This window comes from Ammospiza nelsoni, chromosome 2 (assembly GCF_027579445.1).
Source record: "Ammospiza nelsoni isolate bAmmNel1 chromosome 2, bAmmNel1.pri, whole genome shotgun sequence".
In the NCBI taxonomy this organism is placed as follows: Eukaryota; Metazoa; Chordata; class Aves; order Passeriformes; family Passerellidae; genus Ammospiza; species Ammospiza nelsoni.
In genome coordinates, this window is record NC_080634.1 from 54,638,491 (window position 1) to 54,656,485 (window position 17,995).

The window sequence follows — 17,995 nt, forward strand, 5'->3', positions numbered from 1 at the left end:
TGCTATACTGGAAAGGGTCTCTTGTGTTTTTTCAGGGCTAGTGTCATAGAATCACAGAATTGTAGAATGATTTGGCTAGGAAGGGACCCTAAAGGTCACCTGGTTCCAGCCCCCCTGCCATGGCTTTGACCACTTCCAGGGATGGGGCATGTGCAGCTTCTCTGAGCAACCTGTGCCAGTCTCACCACCCTCAGGGTAAAGAATTTCTTCCTAATGTCAAATCTAAGTCCACTGTTTTACAGTTTAAAGCCATTCCCCCTTGTCTGTCACTACATGCCCTTGTAAGAACTCCCTCTCCAGTTTTCATGTGCATATGCCATATAGAGAAGGGGCACTCAACTGAAGCATTGCTGAAAGGGGAAATATTACAGAGATCTTGTTTTTCAGATGAGACCTGTATTCCTTGTTCTTTGTTCTCTTGTGAGCTCAAGATGTTGAACAGTTAGTAAATAGGATACAATTATGGATGGATTCAGAAATTACGCCAGTAATATATTTCTCAAGATAATGAAGTCTGTGAAAACAAAGTATTTTTTGAATTTTCTTATACTTACCTAGATTTTCATATTTAACATGTTAGTAAAAGTGATCAAACAAACCAGGCTTCTGTCCTTTTAGTTTCTTTTTTAAATTATACATTCACTTTAGAATTCATTCCGGTGGGTGCTTTATAAGTTGCATGTTTGTGTGTTTAGGTACATATTTTAGGTATCTGTCAGTGTGTATATAAAGCACAAGTTTAAGAGAATTAATTTTTGTAGAGGATTAGATTTTTTTGTGTGTGTTTTTTTCTGTTGGGACATCAAATCTTCATTTTGTGGAGTGACTTCTTACCTTTAAAAGGTGTGGCTGGTGGGCAGTTAGATGCCAGGTAGTGCCTTAAAAATGATCAAAGGAACAATTTGCAGTATTTCAGAAAACTGTTCTTCAGTCAGATTTGTGTCCTGCCTGTGGGTCTGATGGAAATGGGCCTTAACAGAAAGCCTGGTTATCTGTAGGAATAACCTTGGGAAGCATTGTAAGGCAGGAACCTTTAGGACCTCTTTAAATGGTTGCCACAACAACTCCTGCCTTCTATCAGGAATCATTTTCTTATTGTTAAAAGTGATGCGATTTGTGTCACCATCAAAGCATGTGTTGCTTGGTTTCACTCTCTGTTAGGAATCAGACATAGGGATGAAGTGGTTTTGTAGTGGAAATAACATGGAAAACTGGCTTTTCAGGTTAAGGGCCAGATTTACATTCTAACACACTGATTTATACCAGCAAGGAATGTCAGCATGAGGGCTTGCTTCCAGCATCAGAGACAGACAGCACTGCTGCCAAGCACAGCAGTCCCACTTTCTCTCCACCCCTGGTATTTATCACTGTGACAATGCCTCCCTTACCCTGGCACAAGCCCTGTTACTTTTGTGCCATGAACTCTGGGTCAGGGGAAACACCCAGTTTAAAATTAAACTGTTTCTTTCCGCATTTAGTTCTACTAGAGATAATTTCCCTGGAGCGGTTCCTTAAATGGCCATGCAAACACTTGTGCCAGCTCCAGGGGGGAAACAGAGCAGGAGCTGGGACTGAGAGAGAGCCTGTGCGGGAACAGGGAGTCCTGGATTTCTTAGGCAGTGCTTAGTCTGCACTTGCTAAGTGCATCCAGGAAGCTTTGGGTCAGGGATGCATTTTCAGTCAGTTTAACCCAATCTGAGACCAACACTTAAATGAATACTGCCTCCCTCAGAACTTGTCCTGAGACTTGTTCCTGACCCACCCTGTTTGCCTGTTGTTTCAGGCTGCTTTTGATGCAGGCAAGCATCCACACATTAATCTGAAAGATATGGTGCCAAGAGGTAGGGTGTTACTTATTTATGGATTAATGTTCAGTACAAATCAACTTGTACTGAAAGAGGGATTTACTCAGTAGGGCTTGCAAACTTCCCTTTTAGTAGTAGAGTCAGAGGCCATGTAACATATTCATTTTGCAACCTGCGTACTCCCCTCTCTGAGGAAGGTTTTTAAGTGTAGTTTGCACTAGATTGAAGACAGATGAAGTTAGATGACTAAATTCAGGTGACTGAATGTGTCTAGTTGTCAAAGGTCCCACTGTGGCCTATGAATAACTAGATTGTACAGTTTGGAATTACAAAACTATTCAGCCAATGCAAGTGTCTTCTTTATGATGAGCTGAATAGCTCTCCAGGCACTGTTGGGCATGTTTCAATTCCCTCAGCATAGCACCAAGTGTACTGTAAGGGCTCCAGCCGACCTGCCTGACCTGTGTCCAGCCCTGCTGAAGGGCATGGGTTTCCTATTAATCATGTGTTATATTTGCCAGCTGTCTGCAGATGTCTCAGATACCTTAAAGGGTCTCAAATGACCCTGAATACCTATCTTTAAACAGTAGGATACAAATCCACTAGTCTTCTCTGGATATAAGGGATGCTTAGGATAACTATGTTAGGATGCAGACATCTACCTCATCCAAAGTTAGGTGAAACAAATCTCAATAAATGCTTTTCAAAAAAACTGTCTAACATAGCATAAGTGTAATTCAATGCAGGAATGTCTCTCTATGTAGAGAGTTCTGGAGAGAAAGTGGACAAAGGCTTCCAGCTGCTGCTGGCAGGAGCAGTGAAGGAACTGAAGTTACTAGAGCCAACAGGCCTACAGCCTGGAGCATTCCTAAAAGGGCAAGGATTTGGGTTGTGGTTATAACTATGAGCTACATATAGTTTTCTGCTCAGGATAGCCATCACTTTTTTTTTGTTTGTTTTGGGGTTTTTTTGGTTTTGGTTTTCTTGAGTTTTTTGTCAATATCTTTACTTACTGGGGTATTTCTAGTGAGTCAGGCTCAGTGGAACCAGCAGTGTCCACAGCCAGTGTAGTGTCCAGGCCAAAGGCTCAATGGACTGCAGGTCAAAGTGTGACTAATGGGAGAAGAAAGGTCAGTGAGTTGTACCAACTTAAGCTGCAGTATTGAAGGTAGGAGAGAATGCCTGACATTGCTGTGCTGTTTTCACAGAATGAATTTTTCTCTTCAGAACACACTGCTAAGTCTTAGTTTACTGACAGAATGTGAAGTTTTAGTTATGTGTTGTGGGAAAATGTATGAACTGATTTCTCTTGTGTGTTCTGTGGGAGCCTGCTGCAGTCCTGGACTAGGTTCATGAGGAATTGTTCTTGGAATTGTTTTTGACAGGGAATGGAGTGTGAGTCAGGTAGAATGGAACTATTAATAAGTAAAAAAATTACTCTGGAGATCTGCAGGATATTTTATTTCACTTCATCCAGCAAAATACTACTACTATCCATAACTGTAATATTATTATCCATCTTACTGGTTTATTTTAAACAACCAAAAATAATTAATCCTCACCCTGTTGCACAGGTTCTTCCGGCAATTAATGAAGACTCAAATTCTCTGTAAGGTGAAAAAGAAATCCCAATGCATAAATTCAGCTTTTAAAAAATGGTAAAGTTTTGTGGATGTGGTGCTGTGAGCAAATTTATTCCCATTTATGTTGGTGGTAGGAAGTGAATATCACTGGTAAGCAGCTACTATGGATTCTGTGATGGCAGAGAAGCACAAAAACTGTGGACCAGGTCTTTATCCATATGAGCAATTGTTGCTTTGTTTGCTTCAACTGAGCTGCAGAATGAGACTGACTTTGAATACAGAGTGAAGACACATGTATTCAAATAAGTTTAACAGAGCTCATTCTTGCATAGGTCTGTGTGTATGTATCTATAGGAACTTATGTATCCATATATAATTATATTGAATTATATATATACAGAGAGAAAGAGAAAGAGACTTGCAGTGTAGGAACATATTAAAGAGTATTCCATAAATATAGTGCATCTCAATTTTTTTTATTAATCTAACTATGTACAAAGAAATCTGGCCTAAGTTCATCAGTTGAAATGGACATAGTCTCTTAAAATATAGGATACATAGCTGCTGGGTAGAAATTTAGATTCTTCCCAAAACTTATAAAAAAATGTAAATCTCTGTGGTCGAAAAATGTGATGTCAATAATTTGAGCAAATCAGGTGTAAAGTTCTTTAGCATTAATTATATTCTCCGTATTCCACACAAATACACTGGTATTAACTCATACTGTTAACTCATGTTAACTTATAAATTAGTATTCATACTGCATTGTTTGGTGGCGATTGCACTTCACACTGGCTATTGGGCAGATTCAAGCCATGGAAATAAATGCTGGCCTTGAGTTCACTGCTGGTGTTTGCAGTACAGTGCTGAAATTCTAGGAATGGAGGGAATTGCAGAAATAATATTCTCTAAAACATGCACAGTTATAATTTTTCTTTTCCCATATTAATAATAATATTCTGGCATAGGTTAGAACATATAAATATTATACTTACTACAGTCAAGAGATTTATACCTTGTTGAAAGATCTAAAGAACTCTAAGCATTCTAAGCTATTTGCTTGACACACTATTTAGTTTTTATAGGAAAGTAATGAAAGTTTTTGCTGTTCTGCTATTGACCCAAATAAGGCTGATTACTTGACTACTAATTCCCAGAATGTTTTATGTATTGACTCAAATATAGAACTGTAAAATCACAGAGTCATTAAAGTTGGAAAGGACCTCCAAAATTATAGAATCCAACTTTTGACTGAACATCACCGCGTCAACTAAGTTTCGTGTCCGGTCATTCCTTGAACACTTCTAAGGATGGTGACTCCACCAACACCTCAGGCAGCCTATACCTGATCACTCTTTCATTGAAAAAAAATTCCTGTTGCCATAAGTTGACTTTCCTTGGTACAGTTTGAGGCCATTTCCTCTTGTCCTGCCACTACAGCTTCAAAGAAGAGACCGACCCCTACCTTGCTACAACCTCCTTTCAAGCAGCTTTAGGGAGTGATAAGGTCACCCCTTAGCCTCTTCTTTTTCAGGCTGAACACCCCCAGCTCCCTCAACCACTCCTTATGTGATTTACTCTCAAGATCCTTCCACAGCCCCATTGCCCTTCTCTAGGCATGCAGCAGCGCCTCAATGTCTCTCCTGTAGTGAGGGGCCCAGAACCTGACATGGGATTTGAGATGTGCCCTCACCAGTGCTGAGTACAGGGACTCAATCCCTGCCTTGGTCCTGCTGGCCACACTATTGCTGATCCAGGCCAGGATGCCACTGGCCTTCTTGGCCACCTGGGCACACTCTGGCTCGTGTTCAGCTGCTGCTGACCTGCACCCCTGGGTCCTTCTCTGCTGGGTCGCTTTCCAGCCACTCTGCCCCCTGCCTGTAGTGCTACTTGGGGCTGTTGTGACCCAAGTGCAAGACCTGGAACTTGACCTTGTTGAATCTCACACCATTGGCCTCAGCACATTGATTGAGCCTGGCCAATCCCCCTGCAGAGCCTTTCTGCCTCAAGCAGATCTGCAGCAATCTGCTGCATCATATCAGACTTAGTTGTCTTTCTATCATGCTGCATTATGATTCTTTAAACATTATACAAAATTCCACACAATACTTGGTTACTGCTGACTTTTGTCTATATATATAGGAGTTCACTTGTGTGTCAACCATAGAAAAAAAAAATGGTACAAAATATTAAGTAGTAGATTGCAGAGGGCATTCAGAAATTCACAGGAATGATTCACAGTAAGTTTTGCACTATTTTTAATAATATGGATTTGTGAGTTTTTTTGTTTTGCTTTGGTTTTGTTTTTTTCTTTATTTTGCAACCAGTGGGTGTGCAGGAACACTAAGTGACAGTGTTATTTAATCATCAAATTTGATTTGGTATGAGCAGAAATTTAGATATAAAGCCAGCTTCACTCAATACTGCACAATATAAGAAGAGAACACATGTACTTCTTTTTACTTTTTAAAGTTGAAATAGACGTTAAGCCTTACTGGGATATGCTCAGACTTCCACTGTTAATCTGGAATATTTTCATCATTATATATATGCAAGTAAGTATACTTACATGTAGTACAAATCATAAATATGCTTTTATTTTGAGCTTGCATGCACTTCTGCATAACATTTTTTTTTTTTCAGATCTTGTTGCATACTTGCTAAAGGAGCAAAGAGTTAACTTAAAAGCTTATAGCTTTCCTGTAGAATGTACTGTCCAAATCTCATTCTCAAGATCTCTTACAAAGAAAATGTTTAACCATAGCCTGAATGAAATTCCAGGCCCACTTTCATGCCATGAGTTTTGCCAGCCTGTTCTCCAGTAGATTTAAATAAGTGTTCTGCTTATCAAAATGTGTCTCGGAGAAAGCAGTGCCCTTTGAGGACACTGGTGTGAAAGCTGGCTGTGAAATTTTTCTGGCACATATGGCTGGCACGTCCGTAGCTGTTGAGTAATGTTAACGGAAAGCATAAGTAAAAAGGTTGGAAGATTTGGCCTGGATTGTATGTCTGTGTAAGCAGCTACTGTATTTACCCCAAGAAAGGCATGTGATGACAGACTGGGGAGCAAATGGTTTCTGTGGCCACACATGAGTAGGAAAGAGAGAGACAAGTGAGTCCAACAACCTGTAGAGTTCACTGTCACAAAGCACTGAGAAGAACCCAAGATCAAATCTACCTTTATTTATTTCCTTCTAGCCAAAACTAAACCTTTTCTGTCTGTGGAGTCCCTTAGTGAGCTCCTCAAGACAGAGCTTAATGAACAGTCTCAGGAATCAGCAGGGTTGAGGAGGCTCAGCAGACCATCCATCTGGCAAAGCTTTGCCTCTGGCAGGGCTGAGTCATGTGGCACTATCCTTTGTGCCATGCAGAGGCACCTACTCAACTAGAGCTTGTTTGTGTCCCTCTAACAGGATGCACATCCTGTGTCTTATCCCCATGCTCATATGCAAAAGCGCATTAAGGTATCTTGGTGACTGTTCAATAAAAGAACAACCTAGGACTCTTCATGTAAGCACATACTAGAGCAAATGTTTTTGAGACAGTGCACACACATTTCTGTTCGCTTTTCGCTCCAATGTTCTTTAACATAAGGACCTTTATCAAACTTATCCTGAAAGTTGCTCATTAACCAAAAAGTGCTTTCCCATGGTTATGTTAAGACGGTATTACCCTCATTGTCCTCTCAAGAACTTACTTAGGGAGTATGTGAAGAGGTGAAGAACAGAGGTATTGCTTGTGTCTCAGCAGCTAAGAAATCTAAAAGATATATTGATTTATTAACATGAGGTAAGAATCATGTCCAAAGGATTAGAAATATGTTTGGACAAAAATGTTTCAATATCTCAATATGTTCTCTTGAGGTATTTGAGTTAAAGTGTGTAAAAACAACTTATTGTGAGGCCTCCTTTTGACTGCAGCACCCAATTTCAGAATCATAGAATGATTTTGGGTTTGAAAGGACCTAAAAGCTCATCTGGTTTCAAATATTTTGTTCCATTTGGTCAAAAAATATCTCGTTTCATCTGTTCAACAGATGAAGTGTTTTGGAGTGTTCCACAGTAGGAAGTGGAGACAAAGGCAAGAAACCCCTGCTTTTCGAGGTGGAGATTAGTGAGAATATCCCTTTGGTCAGTGTCCTATTTGTGTCCCCTGCCAAGATTTTGCCATCCCCAGCCAGCTGAAGGGTGGTGGAAAGTTGGAGAGACAGTTGTGATACTGTGCCAGCACTGCTCAGCAGGAGCCAAAAACACTGGTTATCAACACCAGTGCAAAGCGCACCACTGTGAGGGCTGCTGTGGGGAAAATGAACTCCATCTCAGCCAATGCAACCTTATAGATAATATTAGTAATATTTGCCCTCTTTGAAAAGGAATGAGAAAGCGACCTAGACAAGTGATTTTTTTTAAATAGGCAAAAAAATAGCAGGTACTTCTTTAGAAAGCTTAAGGCTAGAGCTCACCCTTCCAAGTGACAAGATAGGACTGACCAGTAGAGCTAAAGCAGAAAAATTTCTCCGACACAGAAAAACTGGTCAGGGATCTGATTTAGCAAGGGTGCAGGCATGAGTAAAGTTACGTGTACATATGTTAGAATGATTGAAACTTTATTATGGAGCACATTACTTTTCAGATCTATCTCTAGCTAAGGACTCACTGCCATATTTTTCTTTAGAATGTGTGGCATAGATTGTTTTGCACAGGAGGATGAGCAGTGTATTGCTTTCAAGCTGACCAACTGGTCACTCAGTTTTTGTGGATGGGCTGAAATGTGCATCTTTCCAGAGGTGCAAATAGAGAATTAGCAATCAATGACATTTCATATGTTGCACAGTTGTCAGAAGATTAATACATTTGCCATCTCATTTTCTGCTGTTAATTCATATCCAAACCTATTTGATCCTATAAAACAGAGAAAAAAAAAAATCCTGTGAGTGTAAGTTATGCCCCTCTTATGTACCTCTCATTAATCAATCCTGCTAATTAAGACATCAATTTTCTTCTAGAATTAGGGTAAGAAGAGAAAGAAGTATCCTCAAAAGATATCCAGGGAGAGGCTTTCACAGGTAGGTCTATGGCAATCAGTGACTAGAAGGGTTTCTGTAGCCATCTATTCTTACACAGCCAGAGGGCTGCCCAGGCTGATTCCATCTGAGATATCCTGTTAATCACACTGAGCAACCAGTGAGCTTTGTCATCTTCTCACCTCTTCTCTGTTCTCCATCCTCTGCTGTATCCTCTATTCTTCATGGCCCTATGGTCCATGGGGCTTCTGTGGCATTCCTGGAATGGGCTTCCATGAGTCTCAGTCACTAGCATGTTGTTACATCCTACAAGAATCAGAAATCCTAACAGGTAGCAAGGGCACCGCCACATTTAATGGGGGAAAGAAAATTAATATTTTGAGCAGCCATGAAATCAGTTTAAAATAACAAGTTTAACACCCCCAGCCAAAGGGAGGAGGTAGGTGATGACAGCTCAGCACTGTGTCGTCAGCTTTGTTCAGATTGCTGCAGGCGAGAGTTTTCCCAGCGACTCCCCAAGTGCCCCCCATGGTGCTGCAGCCCAGGGAACTGCCCTGGTTTGTGTCTCAGCAACCTCAGCCTCTACAGCGGTGACATGTGGGAGGCTGAGGTCATGTCCCAACAGGTGAGAGCTATGCAGCTCCCTTTCAGGAAAGGGTGGGAGATGGCTTTCTTGAAAGCAATAAACATTTGTGCCGGCTGGCAAGCTCAAACTGCTGTGATCGCACCTCTGCACATTTCTGTACAAACTCTAAGGCAAAAAATGTAAACTTGAGACCAGAGATACCCAGGCCTTCACCTGCCTGTATGTGACAGCCAGCAGATCAGCAGATTTGGTGGGAGCCAGAATTGACTTGACTTGAGAAAAAACATTGCTGCCCTGACCTTTGGGAAAAACCAGAAGGGTTTTAATTTCTCAATGCATGTGGGAGAGCAGTGGTGGAAATCTTCATCAAAGATTTTTCAGAAGCTTGAGGAATGCCAAAACAACTTAAATAGCTTAAACAGTAATCTCTTTTCAAGCCAAATAAAATGTGAACTGTACATAAGTAAGTTGTTAAAGTTTGTTGTATAGTAAAAACAAATTTGATGGTAAAGATGCAATTTTTCTACTGCTGATTTTAATTTAATTACTACTTATCTCAAATTGTAAGTGAAGATTTCACGCAGAAAAGAAGGAGAAAGAAATGATGTGTTGGAAGCAACATACTATCAAGATTGTTTTCATAATTTCACAGTCACTTCTGTTCCCTTTCCTTCTGCTTTATGTCTGTTGAGCTCCTCTCTTGGAAAACTCACAGTGTTCATATTATTCTGAACTCCCAACTCTACTCTTCATTTCTGAAATACTTTTTGCACTTTTTTTTATTATTTAAACAGATTTTTGACATCTTGGCTTGAATCTTTTAAGGAATCTTTGGCTTCTTCCAGGTTTTTTGGGGTTTTTTTTTCCTTCTTGTTATATATGTTATGACTACAACATAAGAATTTAAGATGAAATAATACAGAAATATATTATAATTACTGTTATAGGAATATTCAATTTTGCCCCTTAGGATAGACTTCAAGTAATGCTAAAAATTTTATCATGATATAAAAAAATAACACATATTGCAAAAATATTTCTTTCCTCAGCAGAACTAATATCTTTGACTACTCTGCAAGGCTTGTCTCAAGTTAAAGTTAGTGACTTCAAAGGGAATCCTTTTCTGTTCTTGTTTATATCAACAATTTTATATGTTTTCCATTTTTTAATCTGCCCTTGCTGAGCAGGACTAAATCACCTGCAAAAGGTTATAGGTTTGACATAGCTTAAAAAGGATGAAAGGCACCACAAAGGAGTTTCTCAGATCAAGTAATATTAAAAGTCAAATATTTGAGATTACCTGGTACAATTACTCTGAATTGAATTAAAAAAATAAATGAACCTGCCTGACATTTGTTCTCCTCCAATCAGTCAGGCATTTTATTTGTTGTATTGCCAGAACAGAAAAGGAACCAAAATGCAAGTCTCTGGAAGTAAATTCTTAATAACAAAAAGCAGTTAAATCACTTTGACACAGAGTTAAAAGAATGCTTTTTGTGTCCACGCTCAGTGGGCTATAGGAAGTCCAGCTGATAAAATGGAAACACTATTCCAACTTGTTTAGAGTAGGTTTTGCAAATAATAACAACCTCTTTAATTCCTCTTGCATACATTTTCCTCTTACATCTGTAAAATTTGAGATTTATGAGTTTGGATTGTGATCTGAAATGGAGGGGAATTTTCTGCCAAGACAGTGTTCAACAGCCAGGAAAAAAAAAAAAGTTGAAAAGTTCAATTACGTCTTCAAGGAAAATTTGCCAATTTGACACAAAAAAAACCAATTTAAAATTCATTGTGAAAAATTAGAGGTCTCAGTTTCAGATGATATCCCTTCATGCACCCTGGTTTTAAGCATGAGAATGATTTTGCAAGCATTGAAATATTAGGCATGTATGTAGGAGTCTGCAGCAGTGTGTTCTAAATGAAAATGTAATCCAATGAAGGAAAAATTGGTCTATTCTTTTCCCAGAATAGAAGAATTTCTTAAAATAGTACAATATGAAGTGAGACAATATTTTCATTTTGATTTTATTTCTCCTGACTCCTGTTCTATTTTAATGTCTTGCATTTGTGAGGTTGCAGTACACTTCTATGTTATTACTCATAAATTGACTGGGGCTAAGGATGTGCCATGACCCTCAAATTTAACACTTTGCCTGAGTAGGCTTTGAATGGGAGTAGTTTTCCTGTGGGCTAATACATGTGTACTTCAAAGGTATAAACCAGAAGAGAATTCCCCTGTGTGGCAGTAGCTAAGATGGTTGAGCTAAACCCGTTATTCTGTGAGCCAAGGGAATGAACCTTGCTTCAGTTCAGCCAGAGCCTCTTGGGAGAAGTTGTCTGGCGCCACAAAACAAATTAGTGAGCAGAGACTGAAAACTATTAAGTTTATTTCAAGAATGTGTTGTCAAAGATCTAATAAATTTACTTGTTGCTGCAGGCCATGCATGTATGAAGCCTTAACTAATCCAGGTGGTGTTTTTTTCCCTCAGAGGGAGGTGCAGGGTGTGGATCTTTAGGGAAAAGGTATTGTGCTTTAGGTAATGTGGGCGTTGTTTAATGATAGACATGACAGCTTGAGTAGTATGTTTGGGTTTTCTCTGTTAATACTCACAAGGCAATTTAAATTAATTTTCTCATGCAAAGTTAGTTAGTGACTACACAAAATGCTAATTAGTTTAATGACAGTATGGAAATAACTTTATAGTAGCAGAACAGTTTTTCTAAACAAAATCAATTTTTTTTTGTTGCCATGTTTAAATGTTCCAAAGATTACTTCTAAAATGTTTAAATTTACAAATTTACCATATTACAGTTAGGACCAGTTGTGTCTTTGAGTTTTCTCAGGACCCTCCTTTGTCAAGGTGATTTAACTGGGTTTTAGTAAGCCATATAGACTGGTGGATTTAACTCACTCCCGTTACATTCAATGGAGTGGGTCAATCTTTCCAAAAGGTGATCCAGCTGTTCAAATAAGATGTGTCTGCAGTTCCTGAAGATGTATTGCTTTCCATTCCTTGTGCCTAGACAGCTATGTTTAATTAAACATACATCTTTTATAGGATGGCATTAGATGATATGAATACTGTGTCGAGGAAAGATCACTTGGCTTTACCTTTTGTGGAACAGGAGCCAGTTGATTATGTTCCTGTGCTCTGGAACCTGAGCAAAAACATACTGTGTTTTACCAGGAGTGGTTACTCACTGGAGATAGTGAATTTATTCTCTCTGTGTTCTTTTCTGCTCAGAAGCAGTGGCCATCCTGCAGAGCAAGTCCCTTGCTTACAGCACAGAATCCAAAACCAACAAGCAAATCTTTTGGGTTCCCTAGAAATCAGTTACAAACTAAGTATTTAATAGGAATAAAGGCTTTCAAACACACACAGTGTTCCAGCATCTTTTTTGGTGATTCAGATTGGGTTGCTCTTTATCCACTTTGATCTTTCCTTTGAAACCTCATAGTTTCTTGGTGCAGCCAATAGAGTGACAGTATCCTGGCTCTCAGTGAATTTCTACAGAGCTGATTTATAATGAAATTTATTTAAAGCTATGGCACTAATTGGCTGAAGAGCCAGTAGATATTTGCTTGCACAGTTTTTTCAATGAAAGTCAAGTTAACCTCTTAATCAGAACCCAGTTGATCTCCTGCAGAAGAACAGGACATAGACTTGAATTTTGAATTCCTTGGATTAACCCAGCATGAATCTCCAGACTGCACTTGGAGACATCCTTAGTGATGCTTAGTTGAATTTTATGAGTATCCAAATTTAATATGCACTAGGTAACCTTGACATTCATGTCTTGTCTCTCATTTCCCCATTCCTCTTGTAACAAAGCAGCTATTTTTGGTATTTTTCATATATTTCTTCTGCTACGTGGCTTCAGGCATTTGCTTATTCTGAACCCTGGCAAATGTGGCCCTTCCAACCTGTTTCTTGGGGTTAGACATAAAACAGAAAAAAGAGTTACAGAAAGTACTGAAAGATGGAAACTGTCTGCAGTTCATTGGATACCAGCAATTATACTCCAGGCAAGCTAAGTCCATAATGCTGGGAAGCGTGTGTTTTCTCATGAGAAGTTCAGAGAAAGCATTGTTTTAGTCCCTAATCACTTGGGGCTGGTTTAGGGGGTTCATTTTGAAATGTTCTGCAAATATATTGAGTTACAGTGGCAGAGTGCAGGAGAGTGCAGAGTTCAGCAAGTAGTTTTAGTGATTGGGGTCTATTTCAGTATACTTAAAAGACACTTCTAAAGGTGAAGCATTTAAAAGCTTTTGTAATCAGGTAATATCATTAGGTTATCTTATGCATTGTTAAAGTCAATTCAAAACTTTTAGTGGCATGTGTTGTGTGCTGGGTTAACTTAGGCATTTCACTTCTGCAATTTCCACATGAAAGTAAGAGTTTTACAGGATATACCCTTTCTGATGGTCATAGCAGAGGGAATAGCATTTGATCATAGAATCAGATTTGTTAAAACTCTTTCTACTCCTTCCTGTTTTTGATATATGTTCTTTGTCCAGGAGGAATTTGAAAGTTGGGTTTTTCCCATTAAGCAACCTTAGCTAACAACTAAAGAGAGCAGACACATTGTACCTTGCAGCTCTGCAGGTCCCAGATAGCTGTGTTTGTACAGACTTTTCTTGTGCACACAATGAGTCTGTGTGGCTGTGGATATGCAGGGTAGGCACGCTTTTGCTGATTCATCTCTGATTTGTGTCACAGATACTCAGCAAGGAAGTCAATATCTGCATCAAGATGCATCAATTTCTGTTGTGTCAATAAGCGAATACTGAGGTGCAGTTATTTGCTTTTATTTATGAATTAGGGTCTGGAGTAGCTCCTAGGGACAGCAAAACTACAATCAGACTTTCCTTGCAGAATGGCCATTTTTTTTGGCCCCTCAGGTCAACAGTGCTCAAGGTACACAATTTAATGTTAGAATTATTTTTTATACTGTCTATGATCTATGGAGAAAACTAGAACTGACTCTTTTCTTCTCTAAGCTCTTTGCACCATGATAAAAAATTCTGACAATCTAATTTGTGTTTCTTCATGAAGGATTTATAACTTTAAGATATGTGAGCAACATGGCTGGAAAGATTAATGGGAGTATTAATTTAAATATCTTTCCCTTCAAGCAACTGACTGACCAAGTCCTCCTGCCCCTCCTCTTGTATTCATGTTGTGTAACTGGATCTGTTTTTCCCAGATGACTTGATCTTTTTAGGAATTTCTTGTTTGATGACCTGTGCAAAGATAATACATCACTGTTTTCTGACAGGCAAACAATTTGCTGACAGGATTTCTATGAAGACAAATTCCATGTTATATCTATCTTTGACTTGCCATATACAGGCAAACCTTCTGTCCTTAAAGCCTCTGTCATGAAGTCACTTTTTGACTCACCTTACTCTAGAGCCTTACTTTCAGCGCCTTGCAAAGTTTCTTAATGTGTCTTACAACTCTTGCCATCTCATTTCTCATTAATATCTCACTGCACCACCTCCCATCTAGCATCTTCTGATTTAGCACTGCTGCACTCTGATCGCTGGCAAAATTGAGGAAACAAGTTTTCCTGACTTGCTTTAGCAGCATCTTGCAAACCATGTCTCATTGATGCAATGTTCTTTTGGATTTACCACGTTCTAACACTGCCCTCCTTCCTTTTCTGTACTTTTAAAAGTAATGGCTTCCTTCTCTGGACTTCTGATGTACTGGTACTGCCAGTTCTTGTCTGGAAGAGGAATAAAAGCAAAACTGGTATAGTAGCTTAATGATTTGCCCTGCAGGTAAATGTCTGACTGTGCCCACGGGCAGGGCTTGCGAGCAGTGCACAATCCATCTGCTCATAGAAATACTATTGTAGGGCTGGCACTTGTTTTAGTAGTGAACTAAATTAAAGTGGCATGTGCTGTTTTATTTCTGACATTTTATAAGTTCTAAAAGCTATACTCTTGATATTCGTCACAGGTGTTGTGTTTGTGTGGTGCTTGGCTCTACTGTGTTGTAGCAGTTTCATCCAGATTAGGCAGGAGGGAATTCATCTTACCCAGCATTAAATGGCTGTAATAAAAGTGTCTACAATGTAAAGGGTCACAACAGGAGATTTTAAACTCTGCTGAGGAAAAATGCATGTATTGTTGCATATTTCAAGGCAAAGCTAATCTTATTCAAAAATAAATCCCTAAATTAAGTCATAGCTTTACAAAATGCCTCTTTCCTGGGTTTGACTATAAAGACAATTTAGGATTTCTATCCCCAAAATAAATACCTGAAATTAGGTAAGATGTATCATATGCTTCCTGCTGCTTTATGAGAGGTCTGTAGTAATAATAATAATAATAATAGCAGTAGTAGCAGCACTAGTAGCTAATAAGAAGAAGAACAGCGGTTTTATTCTATGGGACAGTGGACTGTGAAATGTCTTGTATAAATCAGAAAACATGTCTTCTGAACATGAAAAAAAGCACAAAGTGAAGACACAAAGGTTTAAAATACCTAGATTCTTTTCTTAAAATTTTTAAGCCAATGGGTTTGGAATTGCACATTCTAAAAGGTGAACATTACATATTTTAGCGACAGTAGTAGGTCTGTAAAAATGGAGGCTCAAGCCCCTTAAGAAATATACTTTTTTGTGTAGTTTTGAGGGATTTTTTATTCTATGAAAAAAAAAATAGACACAGTTGAAAGCAAGAAATAGGTGGAATGAAGACAGTACTAAATCTTTTTAATTGCCTGTCTTGTGCTTTTTTACTCCTAAATTTCATTTGTAAGAGGCCTCTATGTAAGATGTAGATTGTGTGCCTTTGTCCACAGCACATTTAACCTTGAGTTCTTTGGATAAGAGAACAATTTATGTCAGATTTTCTTTTTTTTTTCTATCCTCTGGTTAGAATATCTTTTGTTTAAAAGGATGCAAACTCAGCTAGAAAATTTTCCTTTACCTTGGCAGTTTCAAATATCTGACATTCTCATTTGTAGTAGGCTCATGCAGCAGTATTTCTTCTCACTAGTGGTACAAATAGGTTCTCTCTCCTCTAAAAGACAGTAAATTTCCATCCTTTTTATATGCCAGAAGCTTTTATCCTTCTGTTAAATTATGGTCAAATTGGGCATTGTGTTCATGGGTGGCACACAAATGGCTTTTCTCACTGGATTAGAGAACAAGAAGTGTTCTGTTACATTTGTCCCCACAAACCAATGGGAAGAATAACATACAGCTAACCTAATGTAAGTGCTGTTGTAGTCACTGCTGTAACACCACAGCTGCTGGTTCTCTCCAGTGCTCATTAGTTTCTGATATGTGTGTTTGCAGCCTTCCCCTTTGTCAGTAACAATGGGAGATCAAAAGAGCAGAAAGGAGCAGGGTGAGGATTTCAGGGAGATACTCCAGCAGCCATTTCCCTCCTTTCATTTACACAGTACCTTTGCCTCCATGTGACATTGCACAACTTCAGTTCCTGGTTTTTCTAGTAGGCAGGTCAATAAAGAAACATAGGGGCTTATCTTTGAAGCAGAGTGAAAGCATGTGGAGTGGCTACCTCGATTTTCAAGAATGGAAGAAACTGGAAGGGGTAAACCAACCTTCATTTGTCTCTTCCTCCAGAAATTAAGCCATGAATTAATTTAAATGCTTAGATACATCTCTCTGCTGTTCACTTTTTTTCACTGGCTTGGGTCCAGAAGTGTTAATTTCTAAAGGAAATTTCTTGCACATCTAAGACAGCTGTTACCTGAGCAAACCTTGTTCTGTAGCAGCACCTTGTGGGAAGGAAATCAGACTACAGTCTCCCACACAGCCCAGCATTCCCAGAAGACAGTGGCTGAGTGAGCATCTGCCATCAGTGAGCTGAGCAGCTCATTTTATTACTGCTATAGAACTTACAGGATTCTAGAGTAATAAAAAGCACATCTATGAGGATGATATACAGAAGGCACCCCAAATACATTTTAATTAATGCTTGGTGCTTATCTCTTGAGAAATAAGAAAATTAGTGTACTATGTTTGTATGCATCTAAGAAAAAATTTACTCCTATTTGTAGCAAATGTGTTCTGATTGAGTTTCTTACTTGTGATTTCTTCGTTTTAAATCTTTAAAACCTTTGGATGGTAATGTCCAGATAGATACATATCTTACCCAGGATACAAGGGTAATTTTGGGGTTTTATCTTACCTAGGATACAACGGTTTTGCATTAACCTCAAAAGACGAAGTAGTCTTTAACAAAAATGAAATGTTTTAATTATATCTTTTTAATGTTGTTTTGCAGGAGGCAATAAGCTGAAGAATCAACATTTTCGCCTGAACTGGGCATGGATCTCCTTAGAAAAGGAGTATTACTTAGTAAATGAAGACACCAAGTATCTTGATGTTGTTCTTAAACGAAGAGGTTACCTGGGAGAAACCTCTTTTATAAGTAAGTTCAATTCTAGCCTTATCAGTTGCTTTTATAAATTGCTGCGCAGTTAGTTGATATAATGTATCAATGCAACTGTATCCTGTTGCTGCTGTTTAATGACAAACAAACTAAATTCAAAGGAATATGTTTATTTATTAAAGAGTTTATCTTTTATATGCTCTTCATATGATTTTTATAGTTAAATAATGAAATTTCTTATTTTGTTTTTTTTTTGTCTTCTGCAATTAATTTCTGAATAAACAACCCAAGACATAGTCCTCCTTTCTTTGATTTTATTGATACCACTGTTTATTTGTTTCACAGAATACAGTTCCTGTCCAGATCTTTTTTCCCGTATAATGAAAAAATACAGTTGTAGCAATTGAAAAGACAACAATAAGCATGTATCATTTTCCAGGAAGGCTCTTGTGAGCTGGTCTGACCAGCAGCCACAAGCATTAGGCTCATTTTCTTTACTCAGTGTTGGCAGTCAACTGAGGCTGATACAGGAGGTGTTGAAAACTGTTTGCAGTGTCTGGGGAGTGGAAAGGGGAAAAAAAGGTTGTGTTATCGCATTCTGCAACCTCACACCTGTTT

The 17,995-nt window shown here is 38.7% G+C and overlaps 1 protein-coding gene across 1 annotated transcript in view; it reads left to right on the forward strand.

The window, feature by feature from the left end:
* FREM2 (FRAS1 related extracellular matrix 2) overlaps window positions 1-17,995 on the forward strand; it is a 121,483-nt gene that overhangs the window by 45,167 nt on the left and 58,321 nt on the right. Inside the window, exon 3 of the mRNA XM_059494017.1 lies at window positions 17,270-17,416. Within this exon, the coding sequence (XP_059350000.1) occupies window positions 17,270-17,416 (147 nt within the window). The remainder of the gene's footprint in view (window positions 1-17,269; window positions 17,417-17,995) is intronic.